The sequence below is a fragment of the Mya arenaria genome, chromosome 8 (genome assembly GCF_026914265.1).
Source record: "Mya arenaria isolate MELC-2E11 chromosome 8, ASM2691426v1".
Classification (NCBI taxonomy): Eukaryota; Metazoa; Mollusca; class Bivalvia; order Myida; family Myidae; genus Mya; species Mya arenaria.
In genome coordinates, this window is record NC_069129.1 from 50,052,154 (window position 1) to 50,064,116 (window position 11,963).

General features: G+C 33.6%; 2 protein-coding genes across 5 annotated transcripts; both read left to right on the top strand.

Moving 5' to 3' along the window:
• Positions 1-656: 656 nt before the first annotated feature.
• Positions 657-7,471, top strand: LOC128242426 (uncharacterized). Of its 3 annotated transcripts, XM_052959572.1 has the most exons (7): positions 657-811; positions 1,232-1,741; positions 2,335-2,466; positions 2,914-3,176; positions 3,346-3,419; positions 5,243-5,298; positions 5,646-7,471. In XM_052959572.1, the coding sequence occupies exons 1-6, from the start codon at positions 742-744 to the stop codon at positions 5,289-5,291; spliced, it is 1,098 nt and encodes a 365-aa protein (XP_052815532.1). In that variant the 5' UTR covers positions 657-741; the 3' UTR covers positions 5,292-5,298; positions 5,646-7,471. The 3 variants fall into 3 exon arrangements, with proteins under 3 accessions (XP_052815532.1, XP_052815533.1, XP_052815534.1); XM_052959573.1 differs by lacking the exon at positions 5,243-5,298; XM_052959574.1 differs by lacking the exon at positions 5,243-5,298 and having other exon boundaries at positions 7,085-7,471.
• A 659-nt stretch (positions 7,472-8,130) lies between these two features.
• On the top strand, positions 8,131-11,737 carry LOC128242428 (uncharacterized). Of its 2 annotated transcripts, XM_052959576.1 has the most exons (6): positions 8,131-8,352; positions 8,645-9,154; positions 9,890-10,024; positions 10,523-10,755; positions 10,938-10,995; positions 11,651-11,737. In XM_052959576.1, exons 1-5 carry the CDS (start codon positions 8,283-8,285, stop codon positions 10,959-10,961), a joined length of 972 nt encoding a protein of 323 aa, XP_052815536.1. In that variant the 5' UTR covers positions 8,131-8,282; the 3' UTR covers positions 10,962-10,995; positions 11,651-11,737. The 2 variants fall into 2 exon arrangements, with proteins under 2 accessions (XP_052815536.1, XP_052815535.1); XM_052959575.1 differs by lacking the exon at positions 11,651-11,737 and having other exon boundaries at positions 10,938-11,134.
• Positions 11,738-11,963: the final 226 nt, after the last annotated feature.

The following is an 11,963-nucleotide window of genomic DNA, read 5'->3' on the forward strand; positions in this document are numbered from 1 at the left end:
AAGATAAAACAAGTACCCGTATGGAACTCCTATGTTATTGTCATCACACAAGTATCCTTCTTTTTGAGGTCGTCGCCTGTAGTATCATTGACAACTTGTTGTGTGGCAATATTTAAAATACAAATAAATTATTTCTCGCTTCAAATGGTTCAAAAAAGGCTTTCACGCTGCATTCAAGAAATAATGCTGTACTCTCCTCAAAACTATTTAAATAAAGATTTGACTATTTACATAATTGAATCACTGCGCGCATATCCATGACAACCATAAATTATCACATAGCTATACTCGAATTATTTTCATTACGAATTCAAGAGTTCCAGCTAAAATACTTTTTAACTTTATTTTGTTTAACTGAGGTGGAAGAAAAGACATCTACCATTGCCGCTCAGGTATTAAGATAGGTTCATCCCAACCCTCATGCAGGGTGTTCCACGGAAACCTCGTTTCCGCAAAACACCCTACGCTCGGGTTGGGATGAACCTATCTTACACTCTCGGCCATAGAAGATACTTATAATCATACACTCTCGGTCATGGAAAATACTTATATTCTTAAAATTAGATCCATCTAGATGTAATTGATACTGTTACAGAGATAAGAAATGTGATCCATACAGTATAGTTTACAAGTGAAGTTAATTAGCATAGAAAGGAGTGAAACGACATAGACATATTTAAAATCATATTATTATAACTTTAAAAAAAAAATCTAGTTTTAAATACAACTTTGATAATCAGTATGGGAATTTTATCCAGATACGCTTTAGTTTTGTTAGTTATTTTAATGTTGCAACGGAGAGGTGCATCAGGTATATAAACCATGTTATTTTTTACTTTTAAATCATCAGAAACTACGTTAAACATTATATATATATATATATGCATTAATGTTGATTAAATTCAAATTTGTCGTGTTAATTTAGAGTGCATGTATTTTCATTATATCCTTATGATCAAAGGTCAAGTTTATTTAAGAAAAACCTCCATTTCCGGGCGAAAAGGGGATCCCTTACAAGTACTGTATACTGACACTTACAAACAAGACGTTTTCCAATAATTTGACATCATCATGTTTTCAAGGAATCTAGCTATTTATATCCTGCTGAAGAACATGTTTGTCTATAAATGTTAAACGTGACAATCAAAGGGAGACGAAACGCGTTTTCATATTTAGCAGATTACTAATAATTTTTGCACTCCACTGTATATGTACAATTGTGTTTTGCCAGGTACGCCAGTTTCAATGCTTGTACAATGGCTTTCTCCGAGAAGCTGGGCCGATAGTTTCACAGAGGAAAAAGACACGGTGTTATCCGTCGTAGCCATGGTTCCATTTGGCAGTATAATAACCATTGCTGCCGTTAAACATGACAGCATAGAGAACATTGCTACCTTCACTACAAATTCTTCAGCAGATGACATGCTTCTTGGTATCTTACACGAGTATGATACCACTGAAAATAGTATATTTGTGAACACCTCGTTGATGCGAAAAAACGTTCATGAAACGTTCCCTCAACATGGCCAACAGATGGCGGAAATCGTGGTTATCGTTTGTTCGGACGTAACTTTAATGGGACCAGTTTCCTCTATATTGTCGACGGAAACATTAAAGAAAACACTAGTGGTCAAAGTTGGTGATTTTCGTTCCGTTGATCCTTGGCTTGATGTTGCAACCGATGCCGACCATGTTCTGTTTGCAAGTGAGCATGATAAACTGATGAAGGTACTTCAAAAAGGTAACTAGAAACGTAAGGTTTATAGAAGCTTCCGACATACAGAAGTGGTAAGTGAATGCCTGAAACATCTTAACGTTGGAAACATTTGCTGATTTGTTTTGAAGTTCATGTTTACAAGTGTAAATCATATGTCAATGATTTGGAAAGTAATGTATTTTAATGCACCAGTTAATTGTAACCACGCCCCCCAGGTCCGGGGGTATACCGGGGATAGCCGGGGAAATGGGCCGTGTTTTTACCTTCCAGGTGGCCCCGCAGGGCCGGGCGTATGCGGTGGTTTTGTCTCCGCGCAAAATATAGCGGGGAATGGGCCTTACCTACTGTCCCTGGGGTGCGGGGGCATTTGGCGGGGATTTTACAATCAGTTCGTCCCCGCAGTGCGAAGATTTTACCCGGAGTTGGCTGGACCGAAAGTCAAAGTCCCCGCTATTCCCCGGACATGGGGGGGGGGGGGGGCTTGGTTACAACTGACACACTCGATTGTTGTTTGCTAAAGTTCCAAGTATATAGGCACCTAAACGATTCCTATTTTGTACCACGTCTGTTTAAAATATATTTGTTAACAAACGACATATTTTATATATTGTGCTCAGATTTTACCCTGGCATGTGATATCAATTTGTTCTGGGATGATACAACACAAGAGTGCCACCATTGTGATATGGTTTGTCCGAAATACAGAAGTCATAAGTGCATAAGTGAAGACATCGCATTCGAATGTCAGTGTAAGTTATTAATTGCATTTTTACTTTCTAGAAAACCCTCGATTCCTACATGAATTGATGCTGAATAGCATAAAGTAAATATCGCATTCATGATTAATGCATTGGAGCATAGTTTTCCGGGCATACACCATACGCCATTACGGACATAGCGCTTTGGAAAAAATATACATGTACAGGAAGAAGTTAATTTATATAAGAGCAAAACAAGGATTTGAACGCAAAATTTAATTTATAAAGTATGATAAAAAGTACACTAATAATCAAACACTATTATAAATGCTTATCTATTTGCAAATCAATAGAAAATAGGAAAATTGCGGGCCATTACAAATCATAGCTGTTTACCTGAGAACAAAATTACTGAATTTTAATTTATTGATTCTGTCTTTAGACCGAACGCAGGTTAAATCAATTGAATACCATACTAGTGTTTTATCTTTGTTTCAGATTTTCTGCATTTTGTGAAACAACAACAACAGAAAGAAACATCAACAAAAAATGAGCAGAATGAAACAAAACAGTCTTTTGTATACCAAGACAGCAAATTGTTGACGATTTCAGTAGTTGTATTTATACTTGTCCTAATAGCGGTTGTGGTTGCTGTTGTTGTTGTTGCTGTTGTAGCAATATTGGCTTTCAAAAACCTGGAGAGACTGAGGCGTTTTATTACATGGTGTACAATCGCTATAAGACCTCTTCGAGGGGAGCAGGTGCTTGAGTTTATTTTTATAATAAGTGAAGAATACGTGACAATTTATGTATTTTATCAATATCAAGAATCATTAGAATACGAATATGCAACTATAATGATTATAAAGAAATAGCTTATGCTGCATTTATCACATCAATTTAAGAACCATTTGTTTTTCAATTTGCCAGAATATTGAAATGGTGCAGAAGTCGCAACAATCAGACCAATCGCCAAACAATGAAAGCGAAACGGCGGAAACGCGGTGCGTATGTTTGATTATCTGAATTATAGAAGAGTTTTTTTTAATAAAACAGGTGTTGCCGGGGTCATATAATGCGTCTTTTCTTAGCAAACACTTCGGCCGGACTGCCAGGCCCGGATGTATCTTTCATTGTCTTTTATTATTATTTGTCGGCAGGCACCGACTATATTGTTTGTTGTCCTAAATGTACCTTAAACTTAGGGACCAGTTCAAAAGAATTGCATAAGAATGCGTTTGATATGTTCCACGTTGAACGATTAAATGCCAAACATAGTGGGGGGGGGGGGGGGAGGTAAACGAGCAGCGAGAAAGGGAAATTTGAATAAATCACATTGAGTTTAATTGATTGTTTATGGCAAATGTCATTCAAAAGGAAAACATGTAACATATTCCATCATAATATATAGCCATATTTATCCCCATTCAATTTACTCATAACAGTAAAGTGTGTTCACAAAAACAAAAACAAGTGTTACAGTATTATCAACAATAATGTCTTTCGAACATGTGTATACTTGACAATTTATCATTGAAATAAAAAAAACAAACTTTTGGTGACTCTTTTATCGCGCCGACTTGATGCTATGCATCTTTATTTTCTCGATAAAGTTTAATAATTCGAGTTTCCACGTAAATAAAACAATATCTAAATATGTATATAAATATAGCGCATTTTCAATTCAATTATGATCCTTATCAATCAATGAATGTATTTGATAACTAATTTATACTAGTATGTACAAAAATTGACTATTATTGATATTTATATAATAAGCTACAACTTATACACTTATTACAGGAAATAATCATTTACCCTTTTATCGATAACCAGCCAATCTAAAATTGTTAAGTGTCTTGTTAATATTCACTGAAAATATTTCGCGTCTAAAAAATGAAATACGATTTTTGATCGATAAAGTATACAAATAGGTGCGTAATTTACTTAGTAGAGAGGTTAGTGACTCAAATACCTCCTCGTCAGAAGATATGTGCATTGATTTCATGCTTTCCGATGGTGTATTAAAATATAACGATGGGCTACCTACACTGAACTGCAATTTCACTGTTTTCTCATATCTTACCCGTTTAATTGTAAAAGTCAATAACATAAATGCATAAAAATGCTGCGAATAAAATACACAGACGTCATTTAATTTCATTTCCGGAATGAAGTCATTGGTTGAAATTTCGCTCGGTTTTCTTACTAAATATCATATCACCTCGTGAAAATCAAAAGTAAATAGTACACTCGCGACAATACCACGCGTGAAATATTACTTATGGTGCTCACTCGGTGATAAACAATGCACATCTTCCACTAAAATAAACATTTATCCTCTATACCAACTTTTTAGTTATATTGATGATGTTCTAAAATTTTTGTTCAAAGTACAGTTGAGCAATACCAAATTTCATCAACCATAAGAAATACATGATAATGACATATACTATTGAAAACGAAATTGTAGTGGCAAATGATAAAATGGGTTAACACGAGTATAAATGGATTAATACGTCCTAGCAGTAGTCAAACCTAGCCTTTTATAGTTACCCAAACGATTCATTCGTTGATGTTTTTTCATCTCCGAAAACCATTGTGTACCATTGTTCTAATTGCTTCATGACTTTTTTTCCAATATCATATTATCCTCCAACTGTGACAATCACTTAATAAAAGTAAATCAAAAACGCGATCTGATAAAATACCCTAATGTTATGATTTATACGTTGTGAAGTTATTCGATACAAATTAATCTTTGTTCAAAATATTTGATTAAAAAGAGAAAAAAGCAGTGAAGTTAATAAGTATTTTTTTTTTACAGCCTCTTGGGTAAAAAGAATCTGAGACAACGTGACAAAATGGAATCATAATATCGTCGTAAGGCTTGATATTTTTGTGAAGAATCTCCATCCAAGTATATTTCGGACATGGTTTAATGATTCTTGAAAATGAATTACTGCTTAAGCCGGTGTCAAGAGGCGTTTACAATAATGAACGTTTTCTTACTGTGGATCAACAGCTTCAATTAATCATTTAATACGTTGGATCCAGTTTGTGAATCACGCATCTATAATCTATTTAATGGGATTAGCTCGTGTTTCGGACCAACAGAAAGTTTTCCAGTTAATGCATCTGAAAACACTTATTTTATCATAATTTAACTCCATGATCTCGAAATTGCAGAAAAAATACAATTAAAATATCAAAAAGCATTTTGGTTTCAGTGAGGTGCGAATCCATGCCGGTAAAGTCACGAAAATATAGAAAACTGACGCCTTCACAACTAGGCAGACAGACAGACAGACATTTTTATTTAGACTTGTACAATGTACATCATCTACATAAACAAATATATTTTCATAAAACATGTCAACGTGTATATACAACATGTAATGGTAAATACGTTTTTGTTTTATATAACACAACATATTATGTGTAACAAAGCAACATACTATCATTTACTATGTGTAACAAAAAATGGAGGCTGAACTTAATATTTATCTTTCAACATTCAACAAATTATTTCGAATAACAAGAGCATATTTAATATACAAAGCTAGTTTAATTAATTCATTTCTATCATTTGATTTCAATAATCGTAGAAATTTGTATACAGAAGGGTGCATATAGTAACAACGTTTTAAATATTTCTTCCTAACATCGGAATAACATGGACATATGCATATAAAATGAAATTCATCTTCAATATCGTTAGTATTGCAAGTTAAACAGTACCGTTCCTCTCGAGGTATTCGGTTTCTGGCATATCTACCAGTCTGAATTCTCAGAGGAAATACAGATAACCTTAGTCTGGAGAAGTACAAGCGTAAATTTGTTGGTAAAATATCGAGGTATTTTTCGTATTCTAATGAAGGTTTAATCTCTTTATATATAGTTAAAACTGTACTATTGTTAAGTGTTCCGAGCCAATTTTGCTGAAAAATATCTAGAAGTCTACGTTTAAATTCATACAAAAAAACTTTACAATCTATATTGGCAACATTGTCAAATATATAAGAAAAACCATGAGCGTCTAACAAATTCTTAACATTTGATACCCAATTTCTTTTACCATTATTACAATCTGACAAAGCTTGCTCATATACAGTTTTTAAAATAATATTATCAGTTTTAACAACTTTAAACCAGTAGTTCATTATTCTCATATATCTATGTATATAAAGCGGATATCTTCCTAGTTCACCATAGATACAGGCATTACATGTATTTGGCCTAACCTTCAGTAGTCTTTTGCAAAATTTTAAGTGTATTCTCTCTATTTCTTTTGATTTAGAATTTCCCCAAATTTCACAAGCATAATTCAAAACAGACAAAACAAAAGCGTCAAACAATTGGCAAAACGTTTTTGGACTAATGTCATAATCTTTACATTTGCATAATAGAACATTCAGAGCCTTAAGGGCTTTGCCAATTAAATGTTCTTGATTAAGTGCAAAATTACCCGTGTAGTTGAAAACAGTTCCAAGATAGTTAAAATCATTTACTACATCGATAACGTTTCCATTATAGGTCCAACGCTCAGTGTCTAATAATCCACCACGTTTACGAAAAACCATAATTTTAGTTTTAGTGGTATTCACTTTGAGTCCCCATGTATTACAATATTCGAATAATGTGTCTAAATGATCTTGCAATTCTTTAGGTGTTTTACCTACTAGGCCAACAGGACTTATACAAACGAGATGGATGTTTTGACCTTTTAATGTTACATTGATAACATCACGTGATAATGTCAACTTATCATGCAAGTGAACTTAAGCGTTATTTACGCTTGTGAAAATTATGGTGTTCAAAGACGACATTTGTATGTGAATTGTATGTCTGTATGTTCGTTTTATTCATTAACGTTTTCGATTTTGTCAATTAAGCTACATATAATAATTGACAAAGATGTATAAGAGATAGCATCATGAAACATTTCGACTTTCTTAGGCAGTTGCTGTATATGTTTATTTGTCATTTTGTTGTTTATTGTCTAATTTTGAAATGTGTATGCATTGAATCGGTTGAAAACACAATATATATTATGTATGGCCTTTTGGGTGTTTTATAAATAAATCTTGAACCTTCCAATTATCAATTACACTAAATTTAGTATTCTTAGCACCATAACGATTGGGCGTAAAACACATAATGTTTGTTTCCATGCACTAACCCGACCGACCATATGATTTTCCTCCCTACCCTACACTTTTTTGCCGTAGTATGGATTTATTTTCATGATTTCCTAACAATTTGCATTCTTGCAGTGAACACGTTAAAATTTGACCATTTTATATCTATTTGATATACCCTGAAAGTTCGTCCACTATGTGTAAAAATCCTAAATTTCACGCCCATATCCAGAGCGATGTAACTTGTGCAGTTTATTGACTGAAAACATGACTGCACATGTTCTTGGTTTTTGCCATTTGAGAGACAAATGGCAGAAAGAAATATGGAACTCTATCATTAAAGCGTATGGTATTCGCAAGTTTAGCTTGTTATATGTCAATGCCCTATTCTGATCAGTGTCAGTATTGGTAAGTGTTGCTTCGGCAAGTAGTTACGATTGCTTAACTAATTATGCTGTAATGGTTGCATGTGTTATGCTTAAACTATAGCGCCTTATTTGAATGTACTTCTCGTATACATGTAAACTAGTATGCGATGTACCATATCAGATATTAATTACGCATTACTCTAAATATAAATGACATTGAAACATAAACCGTGACTGAAAGTTGTTTAGTCTCAAGACGAGTTAAAAGACATACACGTACTTGATATCGTTTAAACAGTGTTTGAACAAAGGAAGAGTTGAGTTAAAGGGTTAATTTTTCACTTTTTTTATCTTAAATATGAGGTTTTTCATACGAAACGGTTTATTTGTAATATCAATTTTGATGTTGGATTGGAGAGGTCATTCAGGTAAATTAACCGTAATGTGTTTTATGTTACTTTAAATCATAAAATATATATAAATATACATGTATATGGATCGTTGAACACTATATTTTCAGTCCGAAATATTTCAGTATTTCTCGAGATATTTAAGAATTCCAGAATTTGATGTCATCATATTTTCAGAGAATCAACCTATTTATCAATTATACCTTTAAAAAAAAAATAACGTGACAATCAAGGGGAGACGAAACGCGCGGTCGTGTTTAGCGGATAACGACTTCTTTGTGCACTCGACTGTACAATTGTGTTTTACCAGGTACGCCAGTTTCAATGCTCGTACAATGGCTTTCTCCGAGAAGCTGGGCCGATAGTTTCACAGAGGAAAAAGAAACTGTGCTATCCATCGTAGCCATGGTTCCATCTGGTAGTATAATAACCATTGCTGCCGTTAAACAGGACAGTGTAGAGAACATTGCTACTTTCACTACGAATTCTTCAACAGATGACATGCTGCTTGGTATCTTACAAAAGTATGATACCACTGAAAATAGCGTATTTGTGAGCACCTCGTTGATGGGTAAAAACGTTCGCCAAACGTTCCCTCAACATGGCCAGCAAATGTCGGAAATCGTGGTTATCGTTTGTTCTGACGTTACATTAATGGGACCAGTATCCTTTATTTTGTCGCGGAAACTATTAAAGAAAACACTAGTGGTCAAAGTTGGTGATTTTCGCTTCGTTGACCCATGGCTCGATGTTGCAACCGATGCTGACCATGTTCTGTTTACAACTGAGCATGATAAACTGATGACAGTTCTTCAAAAAGGTAACTAGAAACGTAAGGTTTATAGAAGCTTCTGACATACAGAAGTGTTAAGGGAAGGCCTGACAAATCTTAACGTTTGAAACATTTGCTGATTTGTTTTGAAGTTCATGTTTGCAAGTGTAAAACATATAACATTTTCTTTGTGCTATCGCATGTTAACGATTTGGAAAGTAATGATTTTAAAAGTATTGTAAAAATCAGTTTGGTTAAGAACTCTAACGTCGATCTACATAATGAAAAAGTGTTTGTCTACAGGCTTTAGAGTATCAATACACTAAGTATCTAAATAAAAAAACATTTTATAAACAATGACTTCTTTAATTTACTTCATTGTACACAACGCACACATGCCTTTCCTAAGTATGTAAAAAGCACACTCAATTTTTGATTGCATAAGTTCAAGTATATGCCTATATGGGCACCTTAATGATTCATTTTGGTGTACCACGTCTGTATTTCATCCAAACGATAGCCCCAATAAGCACTGTATGTTCAGAGTATCACGCATATGGCTCCTCTGTCTTTGACCAGACATTTTTGGCGTTTACCCAGTGCCATTAAACCGTGTTTATGTTTAAACATTTTGCTACCGAGCTTGTTTCTGTAGTTTTTCACATAAGTATTTAAGTATAAGATTCATCAAATTTCCTTTATTTCTAATCCATTTTAAAACAATGTTTTAAATTTATATAATGTATTTGTAAACAAACGACATAATTTATATATTGTGCTCAGATTTTACCTTGTTATGTGATATCGATTCGTTCTGGGATGATGCAACATCGGAGTGCCAGCCATGTGATATGGCTTGTCCGACATACAGAATTCCCGTCAAGTGCATAAGTGAAGACATCGCATTCGATTGTCAGTGTAAGTTATTATTCCATGTTCACATACAGAACTATAATATATTATAACATGAATGTATGTGTAATGACATTAAGAAAACGTGCATATGAACGCGTTCGTGAATAATGTAACAGAAAAAAATGTTTCGATAATATACATTTAATTATATTTAATCCTTACCCTTTCTCGCATGTATGTTATATGTAGGGCACAGCGCTTTGAATGTATTTATAAAATAATGTGTAGTAGTTCAGTATATTATAAGAACCTAACAGGCAGAAAAACGCAAAAATTAATTTCAAAATGAATATAATAATAACATGAATAAAGGGCCTATAATCTAAACGCTATCATAAATGTTTACCTCTTTGCAAATTAGTAGGACAATAGATATATGGGGGACCTTTATAACTCATAACTATCAACCTTGAAAAGTATCGACAATTTATTTATTTATTGGTTCCGGCTTTTAACCCAACAGTTTGCAAAATTTAACCAGTAGTATTATCATTTTTTCAGATTTTCTCCATTTTTTTAAACAACAGAATGGAAAATCTACAAAAAATGGGCATATTGAAACACACCAACCTGCTGCATACCAATACAGCAAACCGTCGACGAATATGTTTATGGTGGAATTTTTGATCGGACCAGGAGTTTTACTTGTCCTTATTGCTGTTGTAGTTGTTGTAAGATGGGCAAGTAACCGTAACAAACGATATAGATCCAGAAACGTTCAGCGAGATGAGCAGGTGCTTGAGTTTACCTTTATTATAAGTAAACAATACGGGAGAATTTAAACCTTTTTATCAGTATTATTATGTATAATCATGCGATTAAAATGAATTGGCATATGCAACTACATTAATTTTAAAGTTGTAGCTCTTATGCATTATCACTTTAATTCAAAATCCAATTGTATTCATTTTTCCAGGGTCTCGAAATGATGCCACAGTGACATTCTAAGCAAACAATTGAAAAATTGGGAAGAGGTGAAGTGAAATCTTTACACTTTGCCAACAATTTTCAGCAAATCCAACATGGCGGAATACACGCATTTCATCAGAATATTGTTTAAGCTCTTTTATTATCAAATAATCAACTTTAAATTTTAATAAATTAAGAATTATGTTTCTTGTAAATGTTCAGTGGCAATAGTTCGCGCTTAAAATTTGTGTTATGCGACCTTCGAGCGTTTAAACCGATTGTAAAATTAACAGTAACAAAAAGGCAATGTTATACTAATATCAATGTTTAGAAATTATCCTTAAGTAATATCAATACTTATGTAGTTCTTTGCACCGGATTTAACAGATATTAGGTGTACTTTATTAGAGGAAGTATTGTGTTATCGAATATACATTAATTATCATGTAAGAAAACTGACCAGTAGGCGGATCTTTACATGCAAGTTTAGCGTGCATGCAGTAAGTATCGTGCAAAAAAATAACGACGGTATTTCAATACGTACCCAACATTTTGTAATCTGGACGCCAAACAACAAACACCAAACACCAAACACCAACATGTACTTCAACCAACCATTATTTTCAATAATAGCATTCAATTTCATTAAATCAAACCACTGTGGATTATACTAGTAGTGCCGTTAAGTTGAAAGGTGTATACATGATTTTCTTTTTACAGCTTCATGGACGTAAAAGGGCGATCAAGTGGCACCAAAGAACTCCCTTAAAATACAGAAAAAGACATATTATTAAACAACTGCAAAGTTAGAATAAAGAAATCATGTTATCGCCGTAATCCTTAATTTTCCTGAAGGATATTCATCCCAGCATTTTTTATTTAAATGAAGTGCATACGATTATGTGTCCGTTTAAAATCCGAAAAGAATAGAAATACCGAAACATAATAGAAATACAGGTGCGTTCTGTCATAGTAAAGCTATTATGTGAACGAGTACGTATACTTCTTATATTGGATTTTAAGACGGTGTGCC

What these genes read in the sequence shown, in the direction of transcription:
- LOC128242426 (XM_052959572.1), top strand. Translation starts at nt 742, where the DNA reads ATGGGAATTTTATCCAGATACGCTTTAGTTTTGTTAGTTATTTTAATG. An exon ending in GCAACGGAGAGGTGCATCAG is followed by an intron (nt 812 to 1,231) that starts GTATATAAACCA and finishes GTGTTTTGCCAG; the next exon opens with GTACGCCAGTTTCAATGCTT. An exon ending in AGCGAAACGGCGGAAACGCG is followed by an intron (nt 3,420 to 5,242) that starts GTGCGTATGTTT and finishes TTTTTTTTACAG; the next exon opens with CCTCTTGGGTAAAAAGAATC.
- LOC128242428 (XM_052959576.1), top strand. Translation starts at nt 8,283, where the DNA reads ATGAGGTTTTTCATACGAAACGGTTTATTTGTAATATCAATTTTGATG. An exon ending in GGATTGGAGAGGTCATTCAG is followed by an intron (nt 8,353 to 8,644) that starts GTAAATTAACCG and finishes GTGTTTTACCAG; the next exon opens with GTACGCCAGTTTCAATGCTC. An exon ending in ACGTTCAGCGAGATGAGCAG is followed by an intron (nt 10,756 to 10,937) that starts GTGCTTGAGTTT and finishes TCATTTTTCCAG; the next exon opens with GGTCTCGAAATGATGCCACA.